The sequence below is a fragment of the Callithrix jacchus genome, chromosome 4 (genome assembly GCF_049354715.1).
Source record: "Callithrix jacchus isolate 240 chromosome 4, calJac240_pri, whole genome shotgun sequence".
In the NCBI taxonomy this organism is placed as follows: Eukaryota; Metazoa; Chordata; class Mammalia; order Primates; family Cebidae; genus Callithrix; species Callithrix jacchus.
Window position 1 is genome coordinate 41123092 of NC_133505.1, and position 13296 is coordinate 41136387.

At 43.0% G+C, this 13296-nt stretch overlaps 1 protein-coding gene and 1 long non-coding RNA gene across 3 annotated transcripts in view; one reads left to right on the forward strand and one right to left on the reverse strand.

Moving 5' to 3' along the window:
* Window positions 1-157: 157 nt before the first annotated feature.
* PSMB9 (proteasome 20S subunit beta 9) lies at window positions 158-9187 on the forward strand. 2 transcript variants are annotated; one of them, XM_078370650.1, is made up of 6 exons: window positions 158-257; window positions 2035-2102; window positions 3142-3273; window positions 3884-4013; window positions 4249-4390; window positions 7658-9187. In XM_078370650.1, exons 1-6 carry the CDS (start codon window positions 198-200, stop codon window positions 7732-7734), a joined length of 609 nt encoding a protein of 202 aa, XP_078226776.1. In that variant the 5' UTR covers window positions 158-197; the 3' UTR covers window positions 7735-9187. The 2 variants fall into 2 exon arrangements, with proteins under 2 accessions (XP_078226776.1, XP_002746462.1); XM_002746416.4 differs by lacking the exon at window positions 7658-9187 and adding an exon at window positions 5270-5448.
* The window catches only part of LOC103792383 (uncharacterized), a 39775-nt gene continuing 29771 nt past the window's right edge, over window positions 3293-13296 (reverse strand). Inside the window, exon 4 of the long non-coding RNA XR_013534786.1 lies at window positions 3293-3427. This is a non-coding gene — a long non-coding RNA (uncharacterized LOC103792383). The remainder of the gene's footprint in view (window positions 3428-13296) is intronic.

Below are 13296 nucleotides of genomic sequence, written 5' to 3' on the forward strand. Positions count from 1 at the left end.
GGGCGGGGCTGACTCGTCACTTGTCTCCGGGCAGATCCAGCCTACACAGGTTAGCGCCGGGCGCTAAGCCGCTCCGCGGCACCCAAGCGCCTCCTGGCGGTGCCGCGGGGGGCGGGGCTGCCGGCTGCGCGCTGCGCGCTGTCCCAGGTCCGAAACTAGTGCCCCAGGCGGCGACGAGCGCGAGGTGCCTGGCAGGGATGCTGCGGGTTGGAGCGCCAACTGGGGACTTACCCTGGGCAGGAGAAGTCCACACCGGGGTAATGGGTCTGGGCTTGAGGGTTGGCAGAGGGGTGGAGGAGGTGCAGCGGCCGGGAAGCGCGGAGAAGTGACTGCAGAGACTGACCTGAGAATAGGGTGGTAGTCTCTAGCAGCCAGCGGTTGCAACGCATAATGAGCATAGCGTATTTCTATTCTGAGGGGGGTCGTCTAGGGTGTCCCTGAAGGCACGCAAGGCTGGTGGAAAGGGGGGTGCTTTGACTCTTAGCTAGAAGCGTCAAGGGGAAGCTGCTCTAAAGCGCTTTCGCTTTCACTCTGGTCGGGACAGTGGGGGCTGGTTAAATCAAGAAAGGGGGTTGGGGACATGCAAAAAGATGAGGAAATGGTACCGGGGTGAAGCAGAACACCACTTGGGAGAAGGAAACATGGTCACTTAATTGAGAAGGACCAACTCATCACGCAGACTTTTGATAAATTTGCCACTGGGTAACTCTTAACCCAAGCACTGATAATGGGGGTTCTGCGTTAACCTGTGATGCCCTTCCCTAGCTTGACCCAGGAAGGCCCCTCCTTGACCCAGATGCTGCCTTGCTCCCTTTTCTGTGTCTTCCCTGCCCACTCCCATGTGCCCACTGGGGGACTGTGCTTAGGATGGGAGCCTGGGGCAGATGGTAGCCCCAAGGCTGGCTGGCTTCTGCTCTCAGACTACTGACACCACTTGTGTCTTGGGTGAGGCTTTTTTATAGAGGAATAGCTCCTAAGATGAAGCTGACTGTTCTCTGGCCCTCTATTCATGATAAGTTGGTCTGGCAGAAAGCACACTCAGAGGAGTGTCCTTTGGGGCCAGAGTAACTTATGGCCTGGTAAGAAAGGCACAGTAAAACCACATAATTTGTGAAATCTCCCCTAACTGCCAAATGAGCAGTGGCAAGTAGGAAGCAGAAGTCAAACAAGGGATAAGAGTTAAACCTGAATTTTAGTCCCAGGTCTACTATTAATTCTGTGTGACTTTGTATAAGTCGTTCGCATTTTCTGTGACTTGGTTTCCTCATTTGAACCAAGCATCTTTAAGGCTCCTTCCAACTCAACAGTAGAAAAAATATACCTTTATCTTCCATCACTTTCTCATGATTCTTTTCTTGACCTGGAAAAGTCAGCTTAAACTCTTCAATCAAATCCTCTCTTGGTACAGATTGACCCCGCTGGCTGCTCAGATATCTATTTATCTCTGGATCAGAAATTCTGTAACTGAAACTTTTTTTTTAAACCATCTGCATGTTCCTTGCTGCTTCTCTCCTGCCTCGCCTCCGGCCATGCTAACCACTGCCCTCCTCGATTTTTTCCAATGTTCAGTAAATTGAAAGAGCTCACTTCTGATGAAATGGGAGTGAGAGTGAAGGACTGTGGGTCACAGTCACTTGCTCTGAGTTGGGTCTATACCGCATCTGCACATATTATGAGCCCTTCCAGTGGAGAAAGATTTCACTTGTGGAGCAGCTTCACTTCTACCTGTAGGGGCTTTATCTCCACCTCTCTCTCTACAGTGGAGAGGCTTCCACTAGGCAAGTCGGAACTTGGGGACACAGTTCTTTCTGTGTTGTATCACAACTGGGCTGTGGCATTCCACTGCAGCTGGATGAAGCAATAGAGAAAGTGGAAAGATGAAGGGGAAAAGCCTGTACTGACAGTCAGCTCTGGCCTGTTACTGTGTGATCTTTGAGCCAGTCACTTCGCCTCTCTGGGAATGTTTCTTCTTCTCTAACATGAGGGGATCAAGGCTCTTCTTGCCCCGACATTCCATGTTCTGTGTCTCTGCAGACAACCATCATGGCAGTGGAGTTTGACGGGGGCGTAGTGGTGGGTTCTGATTCCCGGGTGTCTGCCGGGTGAGTAAAAGGGAAGCTAATGGCCTCAAATACACATTTTTCTTACCTATTCATGCAAAGACTGGTGAACTGGAGCTTTGGAGGAATGGAGTTGACCTTCCCAAAAAGCCACTATAGTAAACTATTTGGTGGGTGCTTGGGTCTCTGAATTTCTGGAGGAGGATCTGGGGTCTGAATGCCTATGTGACCTGTCCCAGTAGTGTACAGGGATGAGTGTAAAGGAATTGGATCTGAGAGGGGGACGGGAGATAGATTTTTGAGGGGCTTCTTTCCCTCTGTGTTTAGGGATCAAAAAGATTATTTTGTCAAGCAGATATCTGGTTTCTCATTTACCATGTACTGAATATTTTGTCTCTTCTCCCCCTCCTAACCAATTTCCTCACATGCAAAATGAGTATATGGGGTTAGATCAATATTACTTACATGAAGTTCCATAGAACGTAACTCCCTCAAGACTGTTAATAGCAAAGGAAAATTGATGAGGCATATTTTTCTGAACTTAGTGTTTTTTTGTCTTATTATAAAATCTAAGCCTGAAAAAATAGGCCTAATTTTGATTAACACCTGCAATGATTAATAATATCTAAGATTATTATTTGCCTCCTGCTTTAATTCGAACATTAAACCTCATGCTATTCTCTTGTCAAATAAATTTGAGAGACATTGAATGAGCACCCTCAAAAACTCCTGAGTTCTGGTTGGGTGCAGTGGCTCATGTCTATAATCTCAGCACTTTGGGATGCCGAGGTGGGCAGATATTGGAGGATAAAATTTCGAGACAACCTAATCAACCGGTTGAGACCTGGTCTCTATTAGAAATACAAAAATTAGGTTGGCTTAGTGGTGGGTGCCTATAATCCCAGCTACTTGGGAGGCTGAGGCAGGAGAATTACTTGAACTGGGAGGCGGAGGTTGCAGTGAGCCAAGATCATGCCACAGCACTCTAGCCTGGGCAACAGAGGGAGACTCTGTCTAAAAAAAAAAAAAAAAAAAAATTCCTGAGGTCTAACGTTGGTGACTGTTGACTCTTTCTTGACAGCAAGGCGGTGGTGAACCGAGTGTTTGACAAGCTGTCCCCTCTACACGAGCGCATCTACTGTGCACTCTCTGGTTCAGCTGCTGATGCCCAAGCCATGGCCGACATGGCTGCCTACCAGCTGGAGCTCCATGGGTATGAAGCGCTGGGTTTCTGACTCCACACCAACTAGAGCTCCCCTAACTTGCATGAATCTCTGTACAGTGTGCTGTTCCAGGAGCTGGACACTGGAAAGTGAAAGATTCTTGTTGTGGCTCCTGCTGGCACTTAAATCTGCCAGTTTCTGCACCTGTAAAGTAGAGATAATAGTATCTCGTGAGACGGTTATTTTGAGAACCACGTGATATATATGAACACAGTTTAAAAGCTGTAAATCACTATCCTAATATAAATAATCAGGACAAAAGCAATATTGTGACCCACCATAATATCAGGCAATTACCATAAGAGAAATCAAGGTCATTGGGATGGAAGTAACCTTATCTGCTTTTCCCCATAAAAGCAGGGCCCTGGCAGCCAAAAGAAAGTTATGTCGGCGGGGCTGAGCAAAAGAGAGTGAGCAATTCAAAGCTTCTTACCTGTTAGTGGTGTGGGACTCTGGTTCCCCTGTACATGTGGGAGGGAGGCTGCAGTTTGAACTATTGCAGCTATAGTTTTCAGGGGTCATTTAGCAGGGATGGTGGTAACATTATAGGAGAGTGAGACTTAAAATTCTCTCAACCCTTACTCCTCATCATTCCTTCAGGATAGAACTGGAAGAACCGCCTCTTGTTCTGGCTGCTGCAAATGTGGTGAGAAATATCAGCTACAAATACCGAGAGGACTTGTCTGCACATCTCCTGGTAGCTGGCTGGGACCAACGTGAAGGGGGCCAGGTGAGTTTCTCCTAAAGCACTCTCTCTGCTGGGCTTCCCCACTCTCCTGTAGCGGAAGATGGAAGTCCTATGTCATTCTAGCAATTAGTTCCAAGGACACTACCTCTGAAAGTGTAGTACATTGGGGATATGAGATACTAGTGCTTCATTTCAGGGTGCAGAGGCCACTGAATGTCTTAGTGGGAAGGAAGGGTTTGATGATTCTTTAGTCTAACCTGAGGATGCCTCTCCCCAGGTATATGGAACCCTGGGAGGAATGTTGACTCGACAGCCTTTTGCCATCGGTGGCTCCGGCAGCACCTATATCTATGGTTATGTGGATGCAGCATATAAGCCAGGCATGTCTCCCGAGGAGTGCAGGCGCTTCACCACAGACGGTAACCCACCAAGTGGAAGGGTACCTGGGGAGGGCTTTTAAACAAGGGAAGGAAGTCGATTATGAGGAACAGGAAGAGAAATACAAGGGTGGCCCTTTAAGTTAATGTCCAAATTGGTACTCTTTTAAGAGTGAAAAGGGGCAGGACAAATGCAAAGCTCGATGGGGCTCTTGGGCAATAGGGATAAACCAGGGCTGTTCTGAGTAAATCAAATGAGGGTACACAGTCACCGTAAGAACCAGGGGTGTGCTAAGCACAATGGCTTACACCTGTAATTCCAACACTTGGGAAGGCTGACGCAGGAGGATTACTTGAACCCAGGAGTTTGAGACTAGCCTAGACAAGATGGTGAAACCCTGTCTCTACAAGAAAAAAATAAAAAATATGAAAAACGATCTGGGCATGGTAGTGCACACCTGTAGTCCCAGTTACTCAGGACGCTGAGGTGGAAAGATCGTCTGAGCCAGAGAGGTCAAGGCTATGGTGAGTGGTGATTGCACCACTGCAGTCCAGCCTAGGCGACAAAGTGAAACCCTGTTTGAAAAATAAATAAATAAATAAATAAAAGAACCAGTGGTGTGCTGAGGCTGGCTTGGGACAGCTCAGGAGAGCTGCTTGTTAAATATCCGAGAATTTGTGGGCTGCTTGTTAAGCTGTTTGTAACTTGCGATTGATCACAGTGGAAGCATTTACACCATGGACATCAGCAGAAGCCTTTGAAAAAAAAATGATTTATCAGCACACCACTAAATATGCCTTTCTGGAAGATGGGTTTTGAGGTGAAAGCAGTAGTAGGCATATGGATGGAGGGGGAATAAAAAGATGTTTGGAGCTAAGCCAGTCTCTCTCTCCCTCTCTCCAACTTGAAACCCTCTGTAGCTATTGCTCTGGCCATGAGCCGGGACGGCTCAAGCGGAGGTGTCATCTACCTGGTCACTATTACAGCTGCTGGCGTGGACCATCGAGTCATCTCGGGCAACAAGCTGCCAAAATTCTATGATGAGTGAACCTTCTTCAGATCCGTTTCTTATTTTGTAATAAACTCTCTAGGACCAAAACCTCATATGGTCGTTGGGAAACGGACGCTCGGGGAGGGAGCTTCATCCCTCCAAGTGTCAGCACACACTCTTTATTCTTTTGTCCCAGGTCTAAAACATCTTCCCCAGAGAAAAGAATAGGGACTAAACTAGAAGTATAAAGAGCCCCATACATGACAGGTCATCACATACTGAATGATGATTTTTTTTTTTTTTTTTTTTTTTTGGAGACAGAGTCTTGCTCTGTCACCCAGGCTGGAGTAAAGTGGAGTGATCTCAGCTCACTGCAATCTCTGCCTCCTGGGTTCAAGTAATTCTCCTGCCTCACCCTCCTGAGTAGCTGGAACTACAGGCACATGCCACCAAGCCTGGCTAATTTTTGTATTTTTAGTAGAGACAGGGTTTCACCATGTTGGCCAGGATAGTCTCAATCTCCTGACCTGGTAATCCACCCGCCTCTGCCTCCCAAAGTGCTAAGATTACAGGCATTAGCAACCACACCTGGCTGAATGATTTTTAAGTAGTACGAACAATAAAAATTCTCATTCTGATGACCAAGGCATGAGGATGCAAGTGAGGATGTGGGACTCTTTCCTTTAAGGTTAAGACTGACAGACAAGACACCTACAAAGGAGAATTAGCTAAGACTATCAGCAAACTTGCATGTAAAAGAATTCCTTTCAAAATGCATTCATTCACATTAAAAAGCAATACATGAAAAATGCCTAAATATTTTGGGGCACTTGTGAATTTCAAGGAATAATAACAATAACCAAAAGAAGCTACGTTTGTGGAGCCAGGCATTGGCTAGACGTTTCATAAATTTTATCTCGCAAAAGTCAAAGCAAAGAACCCACTGTATTCACACCTGTAATCCCAGTACTTTGAGAGGTCAAGGCAGGATGATTGCTTGAGCCCAGGAGTTCATGACCAGCCTGGGCAACATAGTGAGACCCCCATCTCTACGAAAAAATTTTTAAAAGTAGTCAGGTGGCCGGGCGCGGTGGCTCAAGCCTGTAATCCCAGCACTTTGGGAGGCCAAGGCAGGTGGATCACGAGGTCAAAAGATTGAGACCATCTTGGTCAACCTGGTGAAACCCCGTCTCTACTAAAAATACAAAAAATTAGCTGGGCATGGTGGCGTGTGCCTGTAATCCCAGCTACTCAGGAGGCTGAGGCAGGAGAATTGCCTGAACCCAGGAGGCGGAGGTTGCGGTGAGCCGAGATCGCACCATTGCACTCCAGCCTGGGTAACAAGAGCAAAACTCCACCTCAAAAAAAAAAAAAGTAGTCAGGTGTGGTGGTGCATGCCTGTACTCCCTGCTGCTTGGGAGGCTGAGTGGGAGGATCACTTAGGCCTGGAAGTTTGAGGCTGCAGTGAGTTGTGATCACACCACTGTATTCTAGTCTGGGTGACAGAGAAAGACCCTATCTCAAAAAAAAAAAAATGCCCAACCCTATATAGGTACTATATGACTTCTATAGGACAGATGGTGGTATATAAAGATTAAATCACTTGACCAAGGTCACAAAATAAATTCCGAGGCTGGGATCTGGGATTCAGTTTTATTATATGCCCTTCCTCTACTACTACCTAAAACTTCTCTCTCCCTCAGTCCCCGTAGATCATCCTGAAATCTGCAATAAGTATCCCCAGACATTTGTTGCCACTTAAGAAACTGTTACCAGATGCCTGAGTAACTGCATTAAAATGAATAGAGTTCTCTTCTATCTTTGCCCTGCACTCCCTGAGTGACCGAAACATGATTCACCTTCTGTGAACTCTCATGTCCTTTTCTGTCAAAAGAAGGTGCTGAATGATTTCTAAGGTAGTTTACAGTTCCAACATTCAATGCCATTTGGCTAACAAGTGGGCAGTCAACAGGCACATTCAACAGAAATGCTAATAGGATCTCAGGCTAAACATACAAATTCAAAATACTCTAAAACAGCCACATGCCCCTGGACTGTAAATAAACATCTGAAATTACACGTGCCTGGAGTTGTTTCTAGCCATGATATTTAACTTATCTGGAATTTTAAAACACTAGTTTAATGGGCCATTTTTCCTACTGATCACAAATAGAAATTCGGGGCAGTATACAAAAATCAAGAACTCACGAATTCCAAAAAGTAAACAAATGCAGGTGGATTGTGAAGAGGGTCAAAACTTGGAGAAGGGCCCTTCCTGGGGAGTGGATTTTTAATGTTTTCCCCTCTTTTCCCCCAGCTCTTCCCTGGCCTCAGGCCTCAGGTGCAGAGCTGCACAGTGTGGTAACACAAGCCCTGAGACTACAAGAGAAATGACAGCTTTCTGGCCAGAGGAACCAAGAGAAAGGGCCCTGCGGGCAGGAAGGGGGATCTTCCATGTAGGGGAATCTCCAAAATGAGAATGCAGGAGGAAATTCCCTAATTCTGAGTCTGAACCCTCAGGAGTACCAGGTTACCCCGAGCGGCACATGTGTGTGACACGCCCTAAGTGCACAGAAAAGACTTTGAGAACTGAACGAAGATTCAACCTTTTAAAATTTGAAGACTTCAGCCAGGCTCACACCTGTAGTCCCTGCACTTTGGGAGGCCAAGGCAGGTGTATCACCTGAGGTCAGGATTTTGAGACCAGCCTGGCCATCGTGGTGAAACCCTGTCTCTACCAAAAACACAAAGATTAGCCTGGCATGGTGATGTAATCCCAGCTACTCAGGAGGCTGAGGCAAGAGAATCGCTTGAACCCCAGAGGCAGAGGTTGCAGCGAGCCGAATTGCACCATTGCACTTCAGCCTGGGTGACAAGAGCGAAACTCTGTCTCAAAAAAACAAACAAAAAAAGAAATTAGAAGACTTCATTTTTCTGCATTGACCAAATAACTATGTACTGATGCTCCTCATCCCAATAAAAGATTTGTAGCAGCTTACAGAGACAATTTTAAACAATTTTTAAAAGAAGAAGATGACATTGGGTCAAAGAGAAAATATGGCTAAGAAAATAAGTGAAGCCAAGGAGTAAGACTAATGTACAGCATGAATATCTTTAAAAAAAAAAAAAAGTGGTGTGCTGTCTTATACTGGCTAGCAAGAGCAGACTGTAAAATATTCTGGATTTTTCAAGACCGTTGTTAACTGTTGGCAACTTGATACTGATCACGATGGAAGTATTTATACTATAGAAATCAGCAATGCTACAAGTCAGAAGCATTGTATTTCTTCTGAGATTCAGTTGAACAGGACCCAAGCCAACTACAAATGGATAAAAAATAATTGGCTCTGGGCCATAGGGTAGTGAAAGGAAAGAAGGAAATAAAATTAGGTATGAGATTCTTAAGATTCATTTTTAAAAGTCACCAAAAAACCAAAACATATATATAATAGTTCAAGCCACATTTACTCAAACGGGACGTGCATCACTCCATAAAGGTAACTCCAATAAATTCCCGAGTATCAGTATCTTAGAAACTACCTATATTCTAGGCCAGGAGCAGTGGCTCACGCCTGTTATTCCAGCACTTTGGGAGGCCAAGGTGGGCAGATCCCTTGAATCCAGGAGTTCAAGAACAGCCTGGACAACATGGCAAAACCTCATCTCTAAGAAAAATTTAGCTGGGCATGGTGGAGTGCACCTGTAGTCACACCTACTTGGGAGGCTAGGTGGAAGGATCGCTTGAGCCCGGGAAGCAGAGAGGTTGCAGTGAGCTGAAATTGTGCTGCTGTACTGCAGCCTAGGCAACAGAGTGACACCTTATCAAAAAATAAAAAAAATAGAAATATATTTTGCAAGTATATTGTAATAAAATTAGAATTCGATTTTTTTAAAAATATACTTAAAATTTTAAGTAAACAAAAGTATTTATCAGTAACATGGATTTAAAAGGCAATAATGGGCAGGAGGGTTGCTGGGGTCCAGGAGATCGAGGCTGCAGTAAGCCCTGATTGCACCACTGCGCTCCAGCCTCGGCAACAGAGTGGGACGCTGTGTCAAATAAGTAAATAAACAGCAGTTATAAAGAAAATTAACTCTTTTAGAACCAGGTGGTAAAAATGTTACACATAAAATATACATATAAAAAGTTATAATTTTAAATACATTTATTAGAACAAGAAAAGTTAAAATAAATGACCTAAACATTCTACTCAAAAATTTGGTAAAAGAGAAGTTTGGCAAACCTAAAGAAATAAGAAGGAAAGGAGTCATTAAAACAAGAATAGAAAGCAATGAAACAGAAATAGAGAACAAAAAACTAGGTAGTGAAATTAACATACTTTTGATTCCAAAAGCCGATTATTTAAAAATATTTGTAAGATACTCAGAGTTACAACAAGACTGATTATGGATCAAGGGAGAAAAAAATGAATAAACAAACACAAAAGGGGGACAAACAAACAAAAAAAGGGGAAGCCGCTGTAGATATGACACAGATACAAAGCGGAGTGTTATGAACAATTATACGCTGATGAATGTGAAAACCTAGGCAAGATAGGTAAATCTTTAGAAACATTTAATCTATCAAAATTAGCACACCAAGAAATACAAAACTTGACTGTACCAATAAGTATTAAAGCAATTTTTAAAGTTATCAATGGCCTCTAATACAAATATGTTTTTTAAATGGCCAGATGATTTCACAGATGAGTTCTATCAAACATTCAAGAACATGAAACTCCTACATTATGCACTTTTTCTAGAAAATAGAAATAAGATGAAAGCTTCCAAGCTAGTTTTATCAGGCTAGTGTAATCTTGATTCCAAATTGAATGTGAAAAACTCAAGGAAAGAAAATAATAGGCTCATTTCACCTTGAACATAGATAGATGAAGAAAAAATAATTATTTATGAACAGAATTCAACAATATGACAAATAATAACACTGGGAGGCCAAGGTGGGAGGATCGCGTTAGGCCATGAGTTCAAGAGCAGTGTAGACAACATAGTGAGACCCTGTCTCTACAATAAAATTAAAAAATTAGCCAGGTGTGGTGGTAAGCACCTGTAGTCTCAGCTACTGGGGAGGCTGAAGCAGGAGGATCACTTGAGCCCATGAGTTTGAGGCTACAGGAAGTTATGATTGCACCATTGCACTTCAGCCTGTGCAACAGAGCAAGACCCTGTCTCTAAAAAATGTATAAAAATAACAATAATAATAATGACAATGCTAATAATGATTCATCAAGATCAAATGGGAAATCCTTGGAATGCTAGGCTGGTTCAATATAATAAAATATATTGTTGCAATATTCACCACATTCATAGGCAAAAAAAGTCATTTCCTTTGCTCAATCAATTAATAAAAGGCATTTGGCAAAGTGTATCCATTTGTAATTTTTGAAAAACAGTTGAGGAAGCAGGAATGAAAACTTTCTTGTTTTGGTAAAGGTTATATTCCAAAAAATCTGTAACTACCAGTATAAATAATGGAAAAATCTCTGGTTCCCAAGACAAGAATGTTCACTATAATTACTAGTTTAACATAGCACTAAAGCCAATGGGCAACATAGCAAGACCCCATTTACCAAAAATAAAAATTAAAAACTTTTAATTAGCTGGCATGGTGGGATGTGCCTGTAGTCCTAACTTCTTGGGAGGCCAAAGCAGGAAGATTGCTTGAGCCCAGGAGTTTGAGCTTACAGTGAGCCGTGATAATACCACTGTACTCCAGCCCGGGTGACAGAGGAAGACCCTGTTTTAAATATAAATTAGCACTAGACCAACAATGACTGTGTAGCATGAACTGAGGAATATTATTAATTCCACCATCTGCATCTGAGGTTAACAATATATCAATGACTTAAATAATATCATATCTCTGAGAGTAATTTCTCCTATATTTCCATGACAAATGTTAGATCATTTTCCATTTTTTCCATCTAACAAAATAAACAGGGAATATAATTAACGTGTTCAGTTGAAGACTGGGATTTAGAAAGGAAGATAAGAATTAAGAATAATCCTTAGTTCTCTTCCTAATTTTCAGCCTCTCTCACTGTACATATGTATTATTTTCTTTTTATGTCTTTTAGAATCTAATAAACATGTTCTATATTATATAACAAACTGGAATATATGGATTCGTCTTTGGTCTTCCTTACCATGTTCTTAACTCTGCTGGCTCTGGGGCACTGGACATACCATGTAAGAAGAAAAATGTTTTAATTCCATTGAACTTACTCAGAAGCATTGGAAATAGGTTCAGCAATATTCAACTTTGCCCAGCAGTGTTTATGACAGTTTTATATATAGTATAGTATAAGTATGTATAGTGTAGAATTTATGCTCTCAAGAACTAAGAGATAAAGTATGGAGATTCTAAACTGTGTTGACATAGAAGAGGGTGGAGTTCTCGAAGAAACAGCCTCCTATAGAAAATTGCTTGTATGAATCGGATTCTCCAGAGAAGCAGAGCCAATAGGATGTTGGCAGAGAGAGATTTATTTTAAGTAATTGGCTCATTCTACTGTGGGGGCTGGCACGTTGGAAATCTGCAGTCAGGCTGGAGACTCGGGGAAGAGCTGACGCTGTGCCTTGAGACAGAAGTCGGTGCAGAGGCAGAATTTCCTCTTCCTTGGGGGACCTCAGTCTTTGCTCTTAAGACCTTAAACTGATTGGAAGCCCCACTTACATTATGGAGCATAATCTGCTCTACCCAAAATCTAATTGATTAAAATGTAAATTTCATCTACAAATACCTTCATAGCAATATCCAGACTGGGATTCAAATGTCTGGAAATCATAGCCTAGCCAAGTTGACACATAAAATTCGCTCTCACTTGGCTCAAGGTGAAACTTCCAGATCAGTGTGGCAGGAGTGTTGAGGAAGGAAGTGAATTCAGTACTAACCAAGTGGGATGGCCAAATCATCACTGAGTGTGGCACTGGCCTTTCACCAAAGAACATATGATTAGGACAGGTACCAGACAAAAGCTGGGTGAATCGGTGGAGGCTTTTGTGCCAACCTTCATAGACTGGCTACATCAGACTGCCCTAAAGAGCATACAAAAGAAAAAGGACAAATTAAAACCCTTTCATCGAAACTGAAGACATGAACGAAAAACTGTAAATGCCTCTGCAGCAGTTTTAAAGGCTGTCTTTTCTCCTGCAACCCAGCACAGATATGGCTGAGGGCCAAGCCCAGGGCGCTTATGATAAAGGCTGTGACACTGTAGAAATGTTTGTTGCATAATCTAACAGGGACTGGTTGGGATAGACTGGACCCTGAGATATGAAATAGGGACATATGAACAGACACAGAAGTCTGAGTGAATCACCACATACACACACACACCCCACCGAGGGTCCTTCCTGGAAGAAGCAGACTCACTGTGTGAGTTATTTATTGCCATGTAATGAATGACAACAGCTTAAAATAACAGACATTTACTATTGGGCATTACTGGGACAATGGGAGATTTCTTAATATGGATTGTGTGTTTGATAATATGGTATCAATTGTAAGTATCTTGGGGGTGATGACGGTATTAGGGCTATGCAGGAGAAATGTGCTTGTTCTTAAACTATATCTGACAAAATATTTAGGAGTCAAGTGGCATGATGTCCACAGACTACTCTCAAATGGTTTAACAAACAGTACATGGATAAACAAAACGTAGTATATTCATATAACAGAATACTATGTAAGCAATGAAACTTCATGAACTACTGAAAATGTAGCAACATGGATGAATCTCACAGAAGCAGTATTAACTGAAGAATCCAGCCTTGCAAAGGTGCAAAGGTACATACCGTGTGTTTCCATTTTCTATTGCTGTGCAGCACACCACCTCCAAACCTCATGGCTTAAAACAAAAACGATCATTTTATTACCTCTTGTGAATTTGTCCATTAACTGGACTTTAAGAACCACTGATGTAGCCCATGAACCAA